Source organism: Tachypleus tridentatus, chromosome 5 (genome assembly GCF_004210375.1).
Source record: "Tachypleus tridentatus isolate NWPU-2018 chromosome 5, ASM421037v1, whole genome shotgun sequence".
Lineage (NCBI taxonomy): Eukaryota > Metazoa > Arthropoda > Merostomata > Xiphosura > Limulidae > Tachypleus > Tachypleus tridentatus.
In genome coordinates, this window is record NC_134829.1 from 12,725,013 (window position 1) to 12,745,859 (window position 20,847).

A 20,847-nucleotide genomic window follows, 5' to 3' on the forward strand; every position below is an offset into this window, starting at 1 on the left:
CTCTAGAGATAGCCCTCCATCAACAGAAGGGCAACACAACCTTCTTGTGTAGAAGTTCCTTTCAAGCACTTCCCCTCAAAATGACTTCATTCTTAGACAAGGCAAGAAGAAAGTGCACTGGAAGTGAGGAAGATGGGTGAGATAGTGTGTGATGAGGAGTATCTACCAAAGATACATTTTTGCGTGCAGAAAATATTAATTTCTGAGACAGTACCTCACCTCCACACATACAAATGCTGTACTCACACATTGAAATAATGGAGAGGCCAATGCAAACATTAAATGAACAGAAACTTGCTTCAGAAAGCTCATGGAGTGTGATACTAGTAGGAGAGTGAGATAGTCTCCATATGCAGTTACTTCCCCTGTGCACTTGCATGTTAACTCCATTCTTTTACACTGCACTGAGTGACACAGACATTTAAACTTGTTCAGCTTCAATTTGCTTAAATATCCTCATGTTAATAAAACTTCAGATTTTGTTGGACTTTATCCTTGTTATTTCACTTTTCAATATGAGTTCACAAGTTAATACGACTTGTATTTACTCCTCTATGAGTGAACAAATTTAACATACAGTACCGATTTTAACAGTAGCTTTAGAAGGATTGTTAAATGATGACCATGTAACAGCCGTTATACAGTGGGTTGTGAGTTCCATTATGCATGCTGGGCCTTCTGTTCTATCCATTTTTCTGGTATACCTTCTCCCTAATTCCAATTTGAACCTGAAGTTGATGAATTTTATCATCTACTTCCTCTTTTTGGATTTGCTTTAGCTACCTTACTATTGAACAAGGAAAGTCCTGAACCTTCTACTCCATTTCAAGACTTGATCTTACAACTATGTTCTGTTGCCTGTCTTATAATACTTTGTGTTCTTTGTTTAAAAATCCAATCTTTGTGATTTTCTTTTTTATGTTTCACCTTCCTTGTTTATTTGATTATCTTTTCTTGGCTTATAACCATTCAAAATTTTCCTTTCTTGATTAACAATCTTTAAAATTTTTTACGTGTTTTGTAAATAATCATCTGTTTTGCTCTCCAGTGCTCAATTTTCCCATCTTTATTTTTTCTTACTACCCTTCTTCATTACATATTCTCCTTACCCCTTATGTCTGAGGCACTTCATTGTGCTCCAGATGTATTTTCAGAAGAAAAAGGTTGACTTTTCAGATGCATTCCTTCACATTATTATTGCCCTATTCTCCAGACATTTCTGTACTTTGGCCACCAGAATTACATCTTTCAATTCTGTGCTCTTTCAATCAGCATTGGTTTACTTATTCAACCAACTTGTGAAGGTTTTTTCTCATCATCTTCATGAGTTATGGCTACGTTTCTATTTTCATGTGAAAGATTGGCTTATCTTACTTCTTTTGTAGAAGAGATCCTCCTTTCACACTTTTCTTCACCAAAAGGCTGCTCATTTGGAATGACTTTTCAAGATATTCAGATCGTTTTTAATCTCCCCCTATATTTTGTAGACCTAGAAGTTTACTTCAACTCTTATCTCAGGCAAGCTCAGCCTTCTTCTCTTCTGCAAACTATGAAATATTTTATCACTAAGGTTTCTGGGTCTCTTGTTTCCCTGGAACCACTCATTTTTTTAGACAGCTCATACATGCAACTCCTCCAATAGATATTGCAAGACCAGAGGAATTTTTCATAGGATCCATTGGTCTTGACTGTTCATCTGCCTTCTCTTCTACTAGGGGAACTGTTATGGTGGTTGGGCCAATCCAAAACAACATCTCTGAATGACAATATGACCTTGAGCCTTTGATCACAGGATTAGTTGTCTCTTTACACAGATGTGCTTGAACTACTTACTCTCCACTGAACATATTCCTTTTTGGTGGATCATTTGATCATGATCTATTCAAATAATTCAATAGTTTCATACATTAGTCATCACAGGGACATCAGTTACAAGACCCTTTGTTTTCAAACTTTGGACTTACTTTTTGCTTTTACTACTAAGTAACTGACATACTATTAAATTGCAACTTTATTTTCTTTGTACGGCAATTTGCCATGCTGGATGTCAGGATTGTGCTTTAATGTGTAATAATATTGTAGAATATTTTTCTGTTCTGTAGTTTTTGTAAATGGTCCAAGGACCAATCAAACTATTGTATTGCACTATCTCTACTGAAAGCCTTTAAAGTTCATTATTTTGGCTTGTCTAGTTGTTTACAAGAAGAGTCACTACCACTTTGACCTGAAATGTTTTTGTCTGTAATGTAATTCACAAGAAGAACCAGTACCACTTTGACCTGATATAATTTGGTCTGTAAAGTTGTTCACATGAAGAACAAGCACTACTTTGACTTGAATTCCCAAGCCAGTGGTAGATCTTGTCAAATGTACACTCTCTATATGCCTAAAGCCATAATGAGAAGGGTACCAATAGCTATTAGGCCTATGTAAAACATCTTGCACTTTAATGAATTGTTTGATTACAGCAAGTATAACATGATTTAGTATCTTAAATCTTTCAATCAGATCTGCTCTAACTCCTTATATTTAAGAGAAAACAACTTTAAACAACTCATATGACAACCCTTCCATCTCGGGTACCATTTTAGTAACCCTTTCCAACAATTTAGTGTCTTTCCTAAGGTAAGGAGCCAAAGACTGAACACAATACTTCAAATATGGCCTATACAATGAAATTTTAAACTTTTTAGACTTATATTCAATATATTTGTAGATACAACCTAAAATCCTATTTGCCCTACCACTAGCAACAGCACACTACTATAATAGCTTGAAAGACTGATCAACCATTACACAATGATCTTTTTCTTTCATGACACTATTAAGGTTATTCCCATCCAAAGTTTACTTATTCAAATTATGATAATCTACATGCAATATCTTCCATTTATCATAATTAAACCTCAGCTTTCACTTATTTGATAAACTCACTAAATGGTCTAATAGCAGCAACATCCTCTTCTCAGCCAGTAAGACTCAAGATCATGACATTATCAGGTGTGTTAAGTGATTTATTGATCATTCCTTCACTTGTGTCATTAATGTAAGTCAAAAAGAAAAATGGTCCAAAAACAGCCCTGAAGTACACTACTTGCAACATTAATCCAGTTTCAGTGAACTCCCATTTATAACAACCCTATACTTTCTTCCATCAAGCTATTCTTTTATCCAGTTAGTTAAAGTTTCCCCCACTCCTAGAGGGAGATAAGTTTTTTTACAAGCCTTTTATGTAGCACTTTGTCAAATGCTTTCTGAAAATCCAGATACGCCAAATCCATGCCTTTACCCTCATCTGTAAAGCACAATTTTCCCTTAGTGAAATCGTGTTTACTATCTGATAAAATTCTAAACTTTGTTAAATGACTTTGCAGAGTGTCTTTTATCGAACTTTTCTCACAACTGATATAAGATTAATAGGCCTGTAGCCACTGTAGCAACTCCTATTACTTCCCTCGAAGATAGGAGTGACATTAATTAATTTTCAGTCTGTTGGTATTTGTCCACTATTCAAGTACTTACAAAATATTATGGTAAGTGGCTCATATATCCATTCTTTGACCTCCTTTAAAACCTTCACGGAAATATTGTCTGGCTCAGAAGCCTTATAATTCTTTAAAATTCCCAATTTTATTTTAACAAGCTCAGAATTTGTGCAGTTGTCTTCTTCAGTTTTATTTTCATCTGTCAGTTGCTTAATACAAGGAATACTGCTTCAATCTTCATTAATAAAATCTTTTGCTCTATCAGTTGTGTTCCATTTATGCCCCAGGTTAGTATAATCTAACTCTTTTCTCCCTATTTATTGCACAGACTATCCATCCACATTTTGTGACAAGGAATTACCTATAACATCTTTAAATTTATAATCCATATTCTTCTCAATTCCTTTTGCTTTCCCTCCTTTCAGTAGTTTCTCGTCTACATCAGCCAAAGGCTGAAATCTGTTGCTCTACAGAATAGTCTTTACAATTACATTCACTGTTTCTAATCCTAATGTTACCTTTTCTAACTTTCTGAATGTCATTGTTAATCTTAGCTGATGCTTCTTTTACATGACAAAGCTTTATCTCCTCTTGAAGTTTTGCTGTCATTTTCCATAGTTTATTCTTTTATTTATCTATTTCCTGAATGTAGTTAGACAGTCTCTAACTTTTTTTCCAATCTACAAACTCTACATATAAAATGAACATTCTCACTGCTAGTTTTCTCAAAAATGCATGGTCAGAGTTCTCAAATAAAACACATTCATTACACCTAGTTCACCTAACAAACTTGGAATGCTTTACCCCCAAATTAGTCTTAACCATTGTATTATTTATATCTCAAGATGGCTGATATAAGTATTTTACACTTTTACTGATAAAGTAAAGAATAACATTTTGACCTAAGAAGGTCAAAACATTGTTCTTTACTTTATTAATAAAAGCATTAATACTCATACCAGCTGTCTTGAAATACATTTTTACTTCAACTGAGTTTCTTGTCATCACATTGTATGATTTATTTAATTAAAGTAAACACTTGATACTATGATGAAATACCAGTAATCTGTTGTTAACACTGTTATGCCATAAAGTGACAGTTAACTAGTTTTTAAACTGTATTTATTGATTGAAACAATGTATTTAATTTGTCTTACAATCTCACTGCATGTTGAATTATAACTAAATCTAAAGAAACATTATGTGTGCAAAGCCTATTCTAAATTAAAAGTTTATACCTATTATTTAGTCTTCAATCTTACCAAATCTAGTTTGTTTGTTTTTTTTGTTATTCAACTCTAGTTTCTAAATGTAAAAATAATAAAACGAAATAACATTCAAGACTCTACATATTATAAGAACTTTGTTTTCTAACATCTTCTCTTTTCACATATTGCCTTCTGTACTTATAAAAGGGTGTTTATGCTTTTTAGCTTGAAGACATTATCATTCCCATGAAGAGAGGAAGTATGAAGGACATTGACCAAGATGCATCACAGCAAGATGAATCTACAGATATCTCTGGAAATCAGAATACACAGAGAATCTATGAAAAGGAAGCAAAAATCCAGATTGACTACAGTGATTTGGCAGACGAGCTGAAAGATGTGGGTGTTTTTCCTAATTACACAATTTACATTTAATAATTTAGAATACATTTATGAATTACTAGATGATAGTATGTTCACTGAGTTTTTATTGTTATTTATATTTTACTAATGTACTGTTTTTCATAATTTTTAGTAAGTAGCTCTTTCCCCACAAACATTGTAGTGGAGCCAAAACAGGAATATGTGAGATAAATTATTGTTACATGATTTGTACAGGTTTTTGAAAACCTTGAACAGAGTACATTCTACTGTCAAATCTTTTCAAAAGGCCTTCAAATTGATATCTTATAGTAAAAGTCATGAACTGATAACTTATTGACATTCACTAGTATAATAAAAACTTACACCATCGTACAATGATTTTAAGATTCAATTATATAATTGAATACCTCACTAATTGTATCGGCACTTAATGTGGCCATTGTTAATCTCATAAATGTCTGTAATTTAAACTGTTAACAATATTCAAGCTTTCCCCAAACATTTTGTGAGAAAAAGGTTTCAAGATCAGAATTTTGTGATAAAATAGTCTTGAACTGTAAGCTTTGAGAAACTAGGGCAATTTAATTGGTGTAATCAAATTACCAGCATTAAATAATAATTATATACAGTAAAACTTTGACGGAACCAAATTTTTGTTGTTGTTTTTTTCTGGTTTATTTTCACCAAACACCTTGTATGTAAAATTGCTTCAAGTGTGTAAGAGTTTCAAATTAATTCATTTCAGTTTTGAATGTTTTCCATGTGATTCCCAGAGGGAAAAGGAATCTTGCTCAGTTTTGAATGTTTTCCATGTGATTCCCAGAGGGAAAAGGAATCTTGCTCAGTCTTGAATGTTTTTCATGTGATTCCCAGAGGGAAAAGGAATCTTGCTCAGTTTTGAATGTTTTCCATGTGATTCCCAGAGGGAAAAGGAATCTTGCTCAGTCTTGAATGTTTTTCATGTGATTCCCATAGGGAAAAGGAATCTTGCTCAGTCTTGAATGTTTTTCATGTGATTCCCATAGGGAAAAGGAATCTTGCTCAGTTTTGAATGTTTTCTATGTGATTCCCAGAGGGAAAAGGAATCTTGCTCAGTCTTGAATGTTTTTCATGTGATTCCCAGAGGGAAAAGGAATCTTGCTCAGTTTTGAATGTTTTCCATGTGATTCCCAGAGGGAAAAGGAATCTTGCTCAGTTTTGAATGTTTTCCATGTGATTCCCATAGGGAAAAGGAATCTTGCTCAGTCTTGAATGTTTTTCATGTGATTCCCATAGGGAAAAGGAATCTTGCTCAGTCTTGAATGTTTTTCATGTGATTCCCATAGGGAAAAGGAATCTTGCTCAGTCTTGAATGTTTTTCATGTGATTCCCAGAGGGAAAAGGAATCTTGCTCAGTTTGAAATGTTTTCCATGTGATTCCCATTGGGAAAAGGAATCTTGCTCAGTTTTGAATGTTTTCCATGTGATTCCCAGAGGGAAAAGGAATCTTGCTCAGTTTTGAATGTTTTTCATGTGATTCCCAGAGGGAAAAGGAATCTTGCTCAGTTTTGAATGTTTTCCATGTGATTCCCAGAGGGAAAAGGAATCTTGCTCAGTTTTGAATGTTTTCCATGTGATTTCCAGAGGGAAAAGAAATCTTGCTCAGTTTTGAATGTTTTCCATGTGATTCCCAGAGGGAAAAGGAATCTTGCTCAGTTTTGAATGTTTTCCATGTGATTCCCAGAGGGAAAAGGAATCTTGCTCAGTTTTGAATGTTTTCCATGTGATTCCCAGAGGGAACATGAATCTTGCTCAGTTTTGAATGTTTTTCATGTGATTCCCAGAGGGAAAACGAATCTTGCTCAGTTTTGAATGTTTTCCATGTGATTCCCAGAGGGAAAACAAATCTTGCACTTGCATTATGAAAGTTAAAATTTTAATCACTGAGAAAAATCTAAAATAATTTTTTGCATTTCATACTTTCATTGAATATCTATGTAAGAGATATTATCTTACAAACATGTAAAGGTATGCTCAAATTTTATTGTGGTGCTCAGTTGTTTTTTTTTATGTCACTCCAGAGGTACTATGTAATTATAAGATCATTTAAGCTATGTTCTTCAATTGATATGTTTTTTATAAACATGTTGCTGATGATTTCTTGCATTTTAATAAAATTAAACGTTTATAATACCAAAACTTCCTTCTAAGAAACAGTTTGATTATAGATAATTACTTGTGCAACAGGTAAAGAATTAAAGTAAGTATTTGATTGTATGTAGAGTTGGTAGATAGTTCACTTTTTCAACAGAAACAGTATTAATCCTGTATGTTTGAGGGGGACCTTTTTTACAGAATTACATTAAAAATTAAATTAAACAACTTAATTGTCAATGAATCAACAATGTTGCCATCAAAACACAATTTATAATTAAAATTTTATATTATATAAGTTTGAATTTCAAAATTAAATACTTGAGTAAATGTTTATTCTTAAATGCTCTGTATCACATGGCATTACTTCTTTTTTAATTCTCCTCCTTTGGATTTTCTTTCTACCCTTGTATGATTTGAGTATGAAACAAATTGCTCACTTACAGTATAGATATTGCTAAGCCATAATTTAAATGTGTTGCCTCAAAGCTTCTTGCTTTACAAAATAGACAAACTCATATTCCATACTCCTTGTATCACACCCTGTCTTTCAAAAACTTTAATTTCCCCTGACTCTTGGTATTAGATTATTTATAACTAGTAAAAAGAAAAGATTTTGCTTAACTAAATTTCTTTTTAATGCTAATTTATTTATGTGCAAGGTTTGGAAATAATTTGCCTAAGTTTTCTTGTAAGGTTCGTCTCAACTAGCTAACATAATTTTTAATCCATTATAATTTTTTTATAAAGTCAATTAGATTATTCTAGTTTTAGGAAATTCTGTTTGTTGTGCATGATAATACTTTGTGTTCTAGATTACACAAGTGGAATTAAATTATATTTTTCAACTTTAACATCATAACAAAAAGTAGGCTTAGAGTGTTTTGTCTTGCAATGGCTAAAAGACAAGAGTTCAATTGTAAGTACTAAATTTATCATTTATTTATGTATATTTTTTATTTATTTGTTATAAAAGTAACAAAAATGTAAAAATTAGATTAGACCAAAAACTTAGATGAAAAAGTATTTACTAATGATTGTAATTCAACGTAGCTTGCTTTTAACTTAGCCATCTATTTACATAAAGCCATCCAGGTGTCATAAATAGCTTTTCAGCATATTCTGAGAGGGTCTAAATGGAAATGTAAAGCAATAAAGTTAATTGAATCAAGATTTTAAATGCTGATTAGCTTTGACTGTAAAAATAAATAGGTTATAATTATCTGTTTCAATATACAGTTATTCTACAGAAAAGTAAGGGAAGGGGTAATTTAAATTTATTTTGTATTTTTTTACTTTCATTTTACCCTATATTGCTGATTTCCGTATAGTTAGTATTGGAGTAAAGATGATTACAGATAAAATATAAAGTTTTACTAAAATAGAACTTTTGATAGAACATTATATAAAAATTGTATATTATCTAAGGGGTAGGAAACACATTGTACGTCTTCATGCCACAGTATCAAGCTAAAAGACAGTATATGGTGTTGGCAGATAAAATACTTGTTCAACAGGTAAAGCATTAATGTTAAAAACTATATGTAGACTTGGTAGATAGTCTACTTGTTTAACAAATAAAATGTTAAGATAAAGGACTGTATGCAAAGTTGGCAGATATTCTTTCCTTCCCACAGATAGGACATTAAGAAAAAGGTCAGTTTAGTTGATATGTACTTTCTAAACCAGACAATGCTCTTTGCATTTTGTGAATATATCTGTTGTCTATCTTGTTTCTTTGCTGTCAACTGTGTTATTGTTCTTCTTGTTAATGGTTCATTTAAAATTAATATCATATAAAAAGGGGTATCAATATACTTTTAATCTTAGATTTTTAAACTTAGGTGTTAGTCTTCAAGTTCTTGTCTTGATAAGTGTATGAACCCCATGTTAGTTTCTATTTAATAGCTCTTGCCCATGAAGACTAAACTGTTCAGGTAGAGATTAAGTTTGTATTATGTGTGGAGATTTATAATCAGAAAATGCAGAGGTTTCACTATAGATTATATGATCTAATTCACTTAAAACTGTTATTTTCTGTTTAGTTAGACTCTCATGAAGAAGTTAAAAAAGAAGGTGATCATCTTCAAAAAGAAATTTCTGATATGGAGTCTCATCTTCAGAGAATACAAGCTCCTAATATGAGAGCCATGGAGAAGTAGGTTGAGAACAATCTTCTCACAGTAATGTAAGACAATAGCAGGAAAGGACAGTCCTCTCAAACAGTGGAAAAATATAGCATATTGGTAAATGGGAAAAAACAACCTACTCAAATAATGTATAGAAGTAGCGTGAGACAATAACAAGAAAAAACAATCCTATCAAATAGTATGAGACAGTAATAAATAAAGACAACCCATCCAATAACTTTAAAAAACTCTTGTATAACTTTTGTATAACAGTTATATATGCAGAAAGTTTTTTGGAAAAATGAGAGCTTTAATATGTATATTGTATGTTCTGTTACCATATGTGGTGGCACTGTAAGTTAAAACTACATATAAATAGCTTTAGAAGAGAATTTTTATGAAGTAGACAATGGCTTTAACACACTTTTGGAAAGAAATTTGTCATGTTTTGTATATTATGGCAACTAATATAAATAGATGTGTATATTTCCCTGTACCTTATTTATGAAAGTTACTTATGTAATCCTTTTAGAAATTATGTACAGCTGTCTCAAATAGACCCCTGTTTGCTCATGCTGAAGCAGTCATTTGTTTTGATTTTTTTTTAAATTGAAAAGGAACTATCAACATTAATTATTTCAGCAAAATAAACAAGAAAGCATTGTTTGATAGACTGTTTAAGCAGAGTTTTCATGATGAACATGAGATGAATGAATGGTAGTTGCTGTTGTAGAAACACAAGTGTAGAGGATGACATTTTGAAAGTCTTCCACCTTTTGTCTTCAGGTCAGTGTGTGTATGATGTTGTGGGTTTTTATAGCATTTTGGTGGATTGTGAAGAACATGTTATAAATGATAGATTTATCCCTGTCTCTGATTGGTGGTGAAACTTCATGTAGATTCAACCAATGATAGCCACAGTTTACTCCCCTCTAATCTAGAATCTGTTTTCTGAAGGTTCTATTGTTTAATATAAAATTATTCTTTAATTTTTCTTGTCTTCCAGAATTTATCTGTGTTAATTATTCTAGCTTTTTCTCAGTTTATTTTGTGTCCAGTTGACAGTGTATTTTGCAATAGCTGAATTTTGTGTTTTCATAATTCTTGTACTGTTTTTAAGTTGTTGTTTTTTGTTGTTGTTCTTGTCATGTTTTCTTTCCATTTCTCCCATGTAATTTTGTATTTCTCATTCATAGGTTTATATTTGTTTATCACTAGAGTGGATCATAATGTTTTATATGATTTCTGTTGGACTCTTGGCTGTTCATTTGAGTTTTTTGCTGAAATTTTGCAGGTAGAGGAGATAAGTGGTAGTAATGATCGTGTTTTCCTACAAACACACAATTCAGCCATTGTAAAACACACCATGTCAACTGGATGCATAATAAACTGCGAAAATCTAAAATTATAAACACACACATTCTAGACCAGAAAAATTAAAGAATCACTTTGCATCAGCATAATAAAACCTTTACTAAACAGATTTTAGATAATAGATGAGTAACCTGTAACTATCATTGGTTGAATCTAGGTGAAATTTCTCAATTCACTGGAAGTTTCTCCACCAATCAAAAGCAGGAATAAACAACACAATCATAACACACTTTCCTGCAATTCACTAGAATGCTATAAGGACTGACAACACCATACAATCACTAATCTGAAAGTGAAAGATGGAAGACTTTCAACACATTGTCTTCTATGCATATGTTTCTATAACAAGCATTTGCCATCCATTCAACTACATTTCGTCAACAAAACGTTGAAAAACTAAATTTATTACCATAATTTAGCATATACAAAATATTGTATATAATTGAGTTATTTAACTCTTTTGCTGTCAAATTTGACTGTAGTCAATCCTACAGATTTGTGCCATTTGTAACTATAGTCAAAATTTTCTAGTGTCTTCTTTATTCAAGAGATAGCAGCACTTTATGGGCAAATGCAAAGCTCCCACTTAATATACGAACCAATCGTAGATGTTTATCTTGGACTGTTCACATATTCATGAATATGATCATGTGATTGGTGATTGGTATTATTTCTGGGATGCAAAAAAGGGAAGAATTTTGTCAACAAAGTTTCCGAGATGACTTTAAGACGGCATTCATCATTCACTGCAGCTCAAGTTTTGGAAATAATTCAGAAATATTTGGACTTGGGATATGGACTGTTTTGGGTATGAAAGTTCAGAAGGAAACTTGTAAGACAGTGTTGAAGAAAGTAGCCCAAGCACACAAAACAAATTGGAAGCAACCAAGGGAATAGACATAGTTAAAAACCCCAATGGGGGGATCCGCTACCAGGAGAAGGTTAGTGATATCACAAGGAAGACGGACCATGGTTTGAGGAAGCATTTCAGGAATTCAGCCCTAGGTACAGTCCCTATCTTCACTTGAACCTGAACCATTGATCAGTTCTGAACAGGATGCCCAGTGCCAGTGGGAAACTCTGGAAGAAATGGAGATATTCGAACAGGACTGGCTACCCAACTATGCAATGAAGTTATAAACTTTATATATAATGCATCCCTTTTTGGTACTAACAGGTAAAAAGAATGTGGAAATCATCATTACAGTGGAACCCCTCTAAAGTAGCCACCTTCAGGACTGAGACAAACTGGTCTGATTAGAGGGGTTCCACTGTGCATAATTAGGGATTATGTAAACAAAAAAAGGGTCTGTGATTGAATGACCGCTTTCAAGGGGTGGCCGCTTAGAGGGGTTCCACTGTGGTTATAAATAATAATTTGGCAGCAAAAGAGTTAAAAATATATAAGCACAAAGAGCTTCTAATGTAACAGCTAAAAGGTTAGAAATTTACAGTCAATATAATGAAAAAGAAAAATTGGAAAAAAAGAAAATCCCATCTTTCAGATGTTACATGTATGATGTTATTAGCTTTGGAAAATTTAAAATTGTAGGAGCAAAAGTTATAATATTATCAAGTTGACTGAGTCATATTATAATGGGATGATCAGCAGTGCAACTTATAAAGCAAGTCTGAATTTAATTAAACTAACTGAATTGAAGCAAAAAATAAAACACTTTGATACAGTGCCAACCTGTATGAAAGCAATCTTTATTTAAAACAAATGGACAAACACAGTATGTGTACTTGTTTTCTTGAGATTGAATAGTCACCTACTACTGAACTTGTAAATCTGTCAACAGCTTTTTCTTTCCTCAATATAGTTTTCTATCAGCAGACTCACTTGAAATCCTTTGGAATAGTATTTAAGTCTAACATTTCTTACTTGACTAGAAGTCTCATATTTACTCATAGCGATATGTCATTCTCATTAAATTAAATCTCTAGTCTTTAACCATTAGATATCATCTGCTCTACCATTGAAGAATGCTGATATCACTGACCTTCTTACAAGAATGTGACATCACAGCAGTATCCCATATGTGAAAAGCAGTAATATTTCAAGAAAAAAACAAAAGTAGTGAGAAATAACTAAAATTAACAGTTTTCTGTTATGTCAAAACTGCATAGACTTATGTAACTTGTGTTTCCTCTACATGCCAATGTAGTGAAGAAATGGTGCATAAATGCAAATTATCAAATTTCATTTTCCTTAGGAAGGCCAACAATAATCTGGAATCACAGATGAATGAAATTTTCTACATCAATAAACTTTCACCAACACCAAATAACATGCAGTCTTTTTTTAAATTGTAGACATCTTTAATATGTACAGTATTTTTATTTGTTACTCCTTCACTTCATATGTCATAGTTTTGATTAAATTGTCATTATTTGTAGTGTTTACTTAGGAATGATGTAATTCTCTTATTTTGCTTTTGATACTAAAGATGGAATTTGTAATACTGGATTGTTTCCCTTTGTCCCCTTTTGTTATAAGTAAATAATGTTGTTTATCTTAAGTATTGTTATCATTTTTTAAAATGAAATGTTTTCTTTACAGATGCCAAAGTTCAAATATTTCTACACCCCAAATAAAACTAACAATTCAGAGAGAAGAAATCTGAATTAGATTTACAATTTGAATTGAATTACTACTTTATCCAAAATAATTTGAATTCATAATATCTGTTTCTCTAGAAAAGGAAATTCATGTATTGTTGTCATTTGATGTCTAATAATTCCTCTATGTGTTTATGAGTGCGTCTGTTCATAGAATATATGTATCAAAAGGAAATTTAAATCTCAACATTTCAATTATAATTTTATTTTGATGATAATTTGAGATGAAGAAACAGACAATTTGTTTTTTTAAATTTTATGTCATTTGCCTCATAGAAAAAAGATGAGAAACCAGGCCAAAAAGTTTAAAGGTTTAGTCATGCATACTTGTATGGCTCTATGCAAAACTCATAAATCACTTCTTCAGTCAAGGTAATAAAATATAAAATCACTTTCCCTAACCTCATAAAAACAAAGTTGCATTTTGATGCAGCTTAGCTCAACTTTGCTTTTCATTTGGCAATCATGTTATTTAAATTTTTCTCATGTTTTACTAATGGAATTACAATCAGTTACTTGTTTTTAGTAGAAATTAGTTTTTGTTTAGTTTGTTACACTTCAATTCTCTAACTATTTGTTTGTACATGTTAATATGACATGTCTTTCCTAATGTTTTTTAGCTCCCTGTGTGAATTTTTTATTTCTTAATAACCACTCATAATTATCATGAATTCAGAGTTTAATATTGCCTCAACTACTATTGATCCTATAGCAGTTACCCTTACTTTGTCTGTAGTGGCTTCAAGTCTACGGTTATCAGTGAAAGACATTGTAGTCTTTGTTTGTTAGGAGTTGGCTACATGCAGGCTTCGGATTTGCTTGAAGATTATCCTGTCATGCCTTGTTCAAGGGTACCTGAACATGAGGAAGATGATTTTGGTAGCCTGTTTCCTTCCCCCATCCTATGCCACACATTCAGATTTAACTCCAGTGGATGTGTCTAGGCCTTCTCTTTTCATGGATTGTTTGAGTCCCTTCGTTTTTCTCCTGAGGGATTTTGGTGAAGACTTATGCACTGATGTTTTACAGTCAAGCATAATTGTCCTTTTCTGCCCCTTCCCTTCAAATGTGGCTCTTATGTTGTTTGGATCTTTTGGTTAACATGCCCATTTGTGCCATGTACATTGTTCAAGTCCCAACCTTCTCAGGGACTTATTTATGGCTTTCTTTTAAGTCAAGATGTCTTTGAGATCTTCCTGACTCATTAGAATCCAGAGTCAAGTCTGCCGATTTACACACCTCCCCTTTCTCATTGGCTTCCTGTAAGTCTCAATGGCCCCCCGCTAGTACAGCGGTATGTCTTCGGATTTACAACGCAAAATCAGGGGTTCAATTCCCCTCTGTGGGCTCAGCATATAGCCCGACGTGGCTTTGCTATAAGAAAACACATAACACACAAGTCTCAACCTCTTCCTGAGCCTGTTCCCATGTCACGTCCCATTCCTTCCTCTTTTTCACCAGTTTTTGCTTCATGGGTCTCCAAGGCCAGCTGTATGTTTTTCTTAAACAACTTCACCACCCCTAATAGTCTTGGTGGCTATGTGGTGGAGGGAGGCTTTTGTATTTTGCCACTGTGTGGGAGCCTTTCAACACAAACCCTTGGGTTGTGCACATCCTCTTTACAGAGCTTGTTTTTGTTTTTATTCCTCTCTTCTCATTTCCATTTCACTTCTTGAAATCCCATTGTGAGCAAGCATCTGTTCAAACAATTCTCCACCATTTTCACAAGGGCATTGTGGAACAGGCAGATTCTTCTCAGCCAGGTTTCTATTTCCATTTGTTCATTGTTCCCAAGAAGATCAACGACTGGTACCCTATCACTCAGGAAAGGGACATTTGGTTGAAGTATCTTTGTTTCTATATGTTGGACTTCATGTTTAGAACTCACTGTTGGCACATTCTTTTAACCCTTTTTCAACAGGTGGGTCTGACTGTGAATGTCACAGTCTTTTAGCAATTTATTTTTAAAAGTTTAATAAGTAACTTTATTATTACTATATATGAATAAAATTGATATCAAAACATAGTTTATGTTACAAATTTTAATATTAGGTATTTTTCAATTTCTTAGTGTAAAAGGGAATATAAAAAAACTAAATATTGATTTGTATGTATGTATGTGTGTATGCGTGTGTTGCATATCACCTCCTCATGTCTTGTTGTTCTGTTTATATTTTTTTACATCTTCGGTTGATTAATGAATTACAAATATGAATTTCGATACTGGCAAAGTATAATATAAATTTAGAACTTTCCATCACTTTGGTTTACAAAAAGTCAATGCATCTAACAAATGAACTTGACTCACCTCCTCCTACTCCATTTTGTCCAAACCTCTTATTTAGTTCCACTTACTTTTCTTAAGGGTGTTTCTATAACCAATAGAAAAGACAAGTTGTGCTTCACATGATTCCAACAGTTGTTTGTAAAGATCTTGGTAGGTAAAATAATAATTTCATCAAGACTGTTGACTGATCATGACCAAGTTGTTACTCCCAACAGATTTTTTTTTTTTATAACACATACATATTTATAAACCCAAACAAGTTACAGATGTTTTGGGTGTACTGGAAGAATAACTTTATATCATTTTTTTCTTTCCAAAATGTATCTGTGAAGCCTGCAAAAAGTATATTCCTTCACCCTCCACTTGAAAAAATAGCAAGGCTTAGCAATAAAGGCACACAAGGGCAAAATATATTCCTATCACTGTAACTTTCTGTAAGTACTAGAAATCATTGTTTTTTATGTAATTTTCATTCATTGTTTTATGTTTTAAGAAAAATAACTAAACTTTATGCATTTTTTATTAAATTTATACATATGTATGTAATGTATGATAACCAAAATATCAGTGTAGTGTGCAGAATATTTGGTATTAAAGTTAGATTTGTACTTTGTAGGCCTGCTGAGCTTGTGTCTGTCTAAATTGAAGTAAAGTAAAAGCAAATCATGCAACATCAGAAACTTTAGAATTTATATTTGTTCATAACGTTTAGAAATGTACAGTTAAAGAAAGCAATGAAAACCTGTACAACCTCATCTGTATAAATCTATGCAACCATTTACTCACAATGTACATTCAAAAACTGAAACAAATGTGCAGTTATGTAGAGTTGTTCACTTTCTTGGATAGACTGTATACAACTGTTCAAGAATGTGAACAACTTTCACAAAACTTATACAACAGTAACTATAAATTAATACTTATCTAAGTAAGAATGTTTTCCAAACAGTACTGGACTTATAATGTTTGTGAAATTAAACAGGTTAATAATAATACTGCAACCTGAGTTTTTACTGGTTGACAAATGTGTGCTGAAAAGGGAAATAGAATTGTATAAGTAAGTGCTTATAACATAGACGTACACACCAATATGATTACTAATATTCAAAGAATTGTAGGGTTTATTGTATTAGCACTGAACCACATAATAAAAGTTTTGACAAGTTCATAATGCAGTGTTGTTGCTCTAGAAAAGTATTGTTGTGAACACTGTAGGATACATACACAAGCTGATAAATTACACATCCTGTTGTTAGCATTCTAAATGCAGTGTGATTACTCTGAATTATTGAGAAAAACATATTAGCACATATAATCCAATATATTGGGCATCCTGTACTTAGAGCAGGGGTTGAGTCAACTGTCTTTTCACATGTGCTCTGTTGCTTTCAGGGGTGTCATATTATGATGGTGCCATGTAACCAGTTTACTGAAACAAGTGAGAATTTATTGGTTTATTTTCAGCAGGGCTCTACTTTAGTTGCTGACAGTAAAATAAACAGAAAATAAATTTGAAATGTTTAATAGTTCAAACTCATAAGAATTTCATACTTTGAAACTTTGTGACCAGTAATAACAAAAAAAGGCACAGCTGCTCCTATTATTTCTAATTTTACAGTTTATCTTTTCATTATACTTTCCAAATTTGTTTATAGGCTGAAGATTGAAGTATATCGTTAAATAACTGATAAGAGATAAGCTTACTGAAAACAAATGTTTGAAATGTATTTAGGAAGTTTTAAAAATTACACACAAAACATTTGAAAATTTTGGGATGAAGAATAATATTTTTAATTATAACATGAAAACCACTTCCACTAAAACTAGTAATGAAACAGACTCAATATATCCATAAACAAATCTTTCGTAAAAATACTTCATTAAAAAATTTGATTTTTTGTGTACAAGAGACTTGTAATGTTTGCTAAAGGTATACCAAATATTGTGAAGATGGACTTTATATTACAACTTTTAAATACTTATATGTGCAAACAGGTATACAAACCCATGTATATTATACCAAGCCTATTGTTAAAGGGTTAATGACACAGTGTATACCAGGTGCCCTAATCTGTTTGTAAATCATTTACTGTGCCCCAACAAGATTCTCCCCATGGAATGATCCTTGACCCTTAAGTGTTTGGTTGGCTGTGTTCAAAGTGGAGGTACTACAGTAATGGATGTATTTGGCATCAACCTGAATTCAAAGCTTCCCAGGTTTTGGTCTCCTATCTCTCATCCTTTGGTTGTAGCTGTCAATGCCCTGAGTCAGGATTGGGGAAACATTACCTTATGAATATCCTGAATCTACCTTCTTCCTTTTGTCTTTGTCATCACATGAGCTACTCTATCATGAGTATTCTTTGTGGCTTCACTTTGGCTGGCACAATCAGAGTTTTCACTTCTACACCCTCTTCCACTGACATTTGCTTTCCCCTCTTACCACCCTTCCTTAGACAATCTCATCAGATGGGCTGAGCTATCCATGTCAGTTTACTAATGTATGTTGTATGTCTACTATCATTGGTCCTTTTGTCATGTTTTTCCTCAGTCCTATCCTACTGTCCTGCACATGACTTCCTTCCATACCTGTCTTTTCAAGAAGGAGCTGTAGGTATCCACTGTTGCTGGTTATTGTGTAACATTGTCGGCCACCTTCCATTTCATGAGATTTCTCCAGTCTTTGCTGGTTTGATTTGTTCCTTCTCTTGTTGCCATCTCCAGCATCCAACCACCTTTCTAATTATCCTTCTCCATCCCTCACTCTTCTCTTTGAGCCCATGTCTTTATGTTTCTTAAATAATCTCTTCTTAAAGACCTTTTTCCTTCTTTTGGTGTGTGGACATCAACATTATAATTTGTTCTCCCACTGTAGACCTGATGTTCTTTCCAGGTTCTGCTTGGTTACAGTCTGGATAATTTTTCACCATAATACAGTTCATTCCTGGGCACCCTTCTAACATTACTCAGATGTCAGTTCCCAGGGGTATTGGTATATGAGTGGCTCAGGTACCCTTCTTATACTGCAGACTGAATGATTAATTCCCAATATAACCTAGTTCTGAGTGGAGTTGAATCATCACATTACTCTCTGCCTCCCTTCTGTTGTAAATGCACACATGATGATGATGTGAGTCCTTGAAACAGAAAATCTTCTTCCTTTCCAGTTCCCATGTCTGAACTGAACAGTAGAGGATCACCTTCCTATCATTGGTACAATTGGTGTTGGTTGAAATAAAACTCCCCATTATGATCTGCTGTACTCTAGCCACTCTATACCTAGGGTCCCTTCATTTAAATTATTAGGTTTATCTTATTTTTCTTTCCTTATTGTAACAATTTCATTGGTATAAAGTATACCTAGTTCAGAAGTGGTGCAGTCACCCACAGGTATGCTTTACATATTCTTTATTCACACACCCCATGGGATTCACTCACTTCCTTTCTGAAGGGGTCTCTTCTAGGTCATGTCACACTGGTCTATACACTAGGTCGATGTTGGAGTCTAGCTGTTATGTCAGAAGAAATTAAATGTTGTATCCTACTCTGTAAATGTATTTCCAATAGATTCATACCTCAGCTCACCCTTCCTCCCCACATCCACTGTCTTTTTATGTTACTCAATCTCAAAGTGAAGTTGAGCTAGCTGTGCTACAAGGTGTGTTACAGTTGTTGGTGGAAGGTTGTTGCATGCTATCTGTCACACAACATTCTAATGTGAAAACACATGATGATTGGTGAAAGTAGTATCATTGCTAGTTGCAAAGAAAACTGTGTGATTTTCGAGCATACCACAAGTCAGGACAAATTGTTTTGGAAATGAATATAAGAATTGATCAGAAATATGTGTTCAGGGTAGAAAAATGTTAACTTCATATCACAAAGATATTTATTTTTAATGTTCTGTCTCACTGTGAACATTACTTTGAAACTTACAGTTACGACAGAAAGTGTTCACATTCCTGCGTCCCTAGTAGTTTTTTGCTCATAACTTAAAAAGTATCACGATTAGGGTAATAGACATATGATGTGTTATAAATATACTCTTCAAAAAAAGAAAGGCAAAATATGAGACAAATTGTTAACAAGTTTATTCCGGGTAGTTCTGTATGACATGTGTGAAACTTTGCACGTTCACTGCTGAACATCCAAAGTCTGCAAAGGCGAAGTCCACGCTCACTAGGTGAAGTTTAACGTTACTCAACGTCAATAACGAGTATGCCCCCCCGTGAGCATCAATAACAGCTTGGCATCTCCTGCCAATGGAAGCGATGAGATGACGAATCACATCCTGTGGAATGGCTGTCTGCTCAGCCTGCAAAGCTGCTGCGAGCTAAGGTAGAGTCTGTGGTTGAGGTTGTCGCCGTCGCAGACGTCGGTCCAACTCGTTCCAAAGATGTTCGATGGGGTTTAAATCTGGTGATCTGGAGGGTCAGGGAAGGACGTTGATGTTGTGGTGTCTCAAGAAGACAGTGGTGAGTCGGACTGTGTGAGGATGGGCGTTGTCATGTTGAAAAAACGTCGTTGGCGTTTCACCATGATGGGTTGCACATGGGGTCTAAGAATCTCCTAGACGGTTGCGTACGGTCTGATCGGAAATCCTACGCAGCCCTGGTATGGTTGAGGCAGTAGACGTTGCAGTGGTGGTCCTATCCCAAAGGTGACATAACCGGATGTTGCGATCTTGTGCGGGCGTGGTCACACGAGGTCTGCCAGATCATGGACAGTCACGAGTTGATCCATGTTGTTGGTGACGATTCCATAGCCTTGTGATGGTACTTGGGTGGACATTCACAGCTCTGGCAACATCTGATCGAGATTTGCCTGCTACCAAGCAACCAATGGCGTTGTTGCGTTGTGCTTCAGTCAGTCTTGGCGTAACTGTATTGCGTGTCGGTGGCTCAACACTGAGCTATGGAAACTGAGAACCCGTCACTTTTATAGGGATTTTGCACATGTTGCACTTGCAGAACACGCAGATCTCTCAAACAAATTTATTGGACACGCATGCGTTTTGGCAAAAAATCCAATGTTTTTCTCTGTTTTCAAATTGCACAACTTTTGTTGTCATTTTGGTCTGACAATCAGTGCCTTAACACGTGTAACATCACATACTCTGAGCTTGTAATGTTATTACATATATTTCTCTCTAAAATAACAAAAATATCCCTTTTGCGTTTCTTGTTTTGAAGAGTATATTATACTAACACACATCTACATACATT

At 33.7% G+C, this 20,847-nt stretch overlaps 1 protein-coding gene across 13 annotated transcripts in view; it reads left to right on the forward strand.

Moving 5' to 3' along the window:
* LOC143250539 (structural maintenance of chromosomes protein 1A-like) overlaps window positions 1-20,847 on the forward strand; it is a 110,821-nt gene that overhangs the window by 78,268 nt on the left and 11,706 nt on the right. For 5 of the 13 annotated variants that reach the window (XM_076501236.1, XM_076501237.1, XM_076501239.1 and 2 more), the window contains 2 exons: window positions 4,919-5,092; window positions 9,256-9,368. In XM_076501236.1, the coding sequence (XP_076357351.1) occupies window positions 4,919-5,092; window positions 9,256-9,368 (287 nt within the window). Of the gene's footprint in view, window positions 1-4,918; window positions 5,093-9,255; window positions 9,457-12,674; window positions 16,057-20,847 lie in introns of those variants that run through there. The other 8 variants (XR_013028231.1, XM_076501242.1, XM_076501244.1 and 5 more) reach the window with 8 other exon arrangements.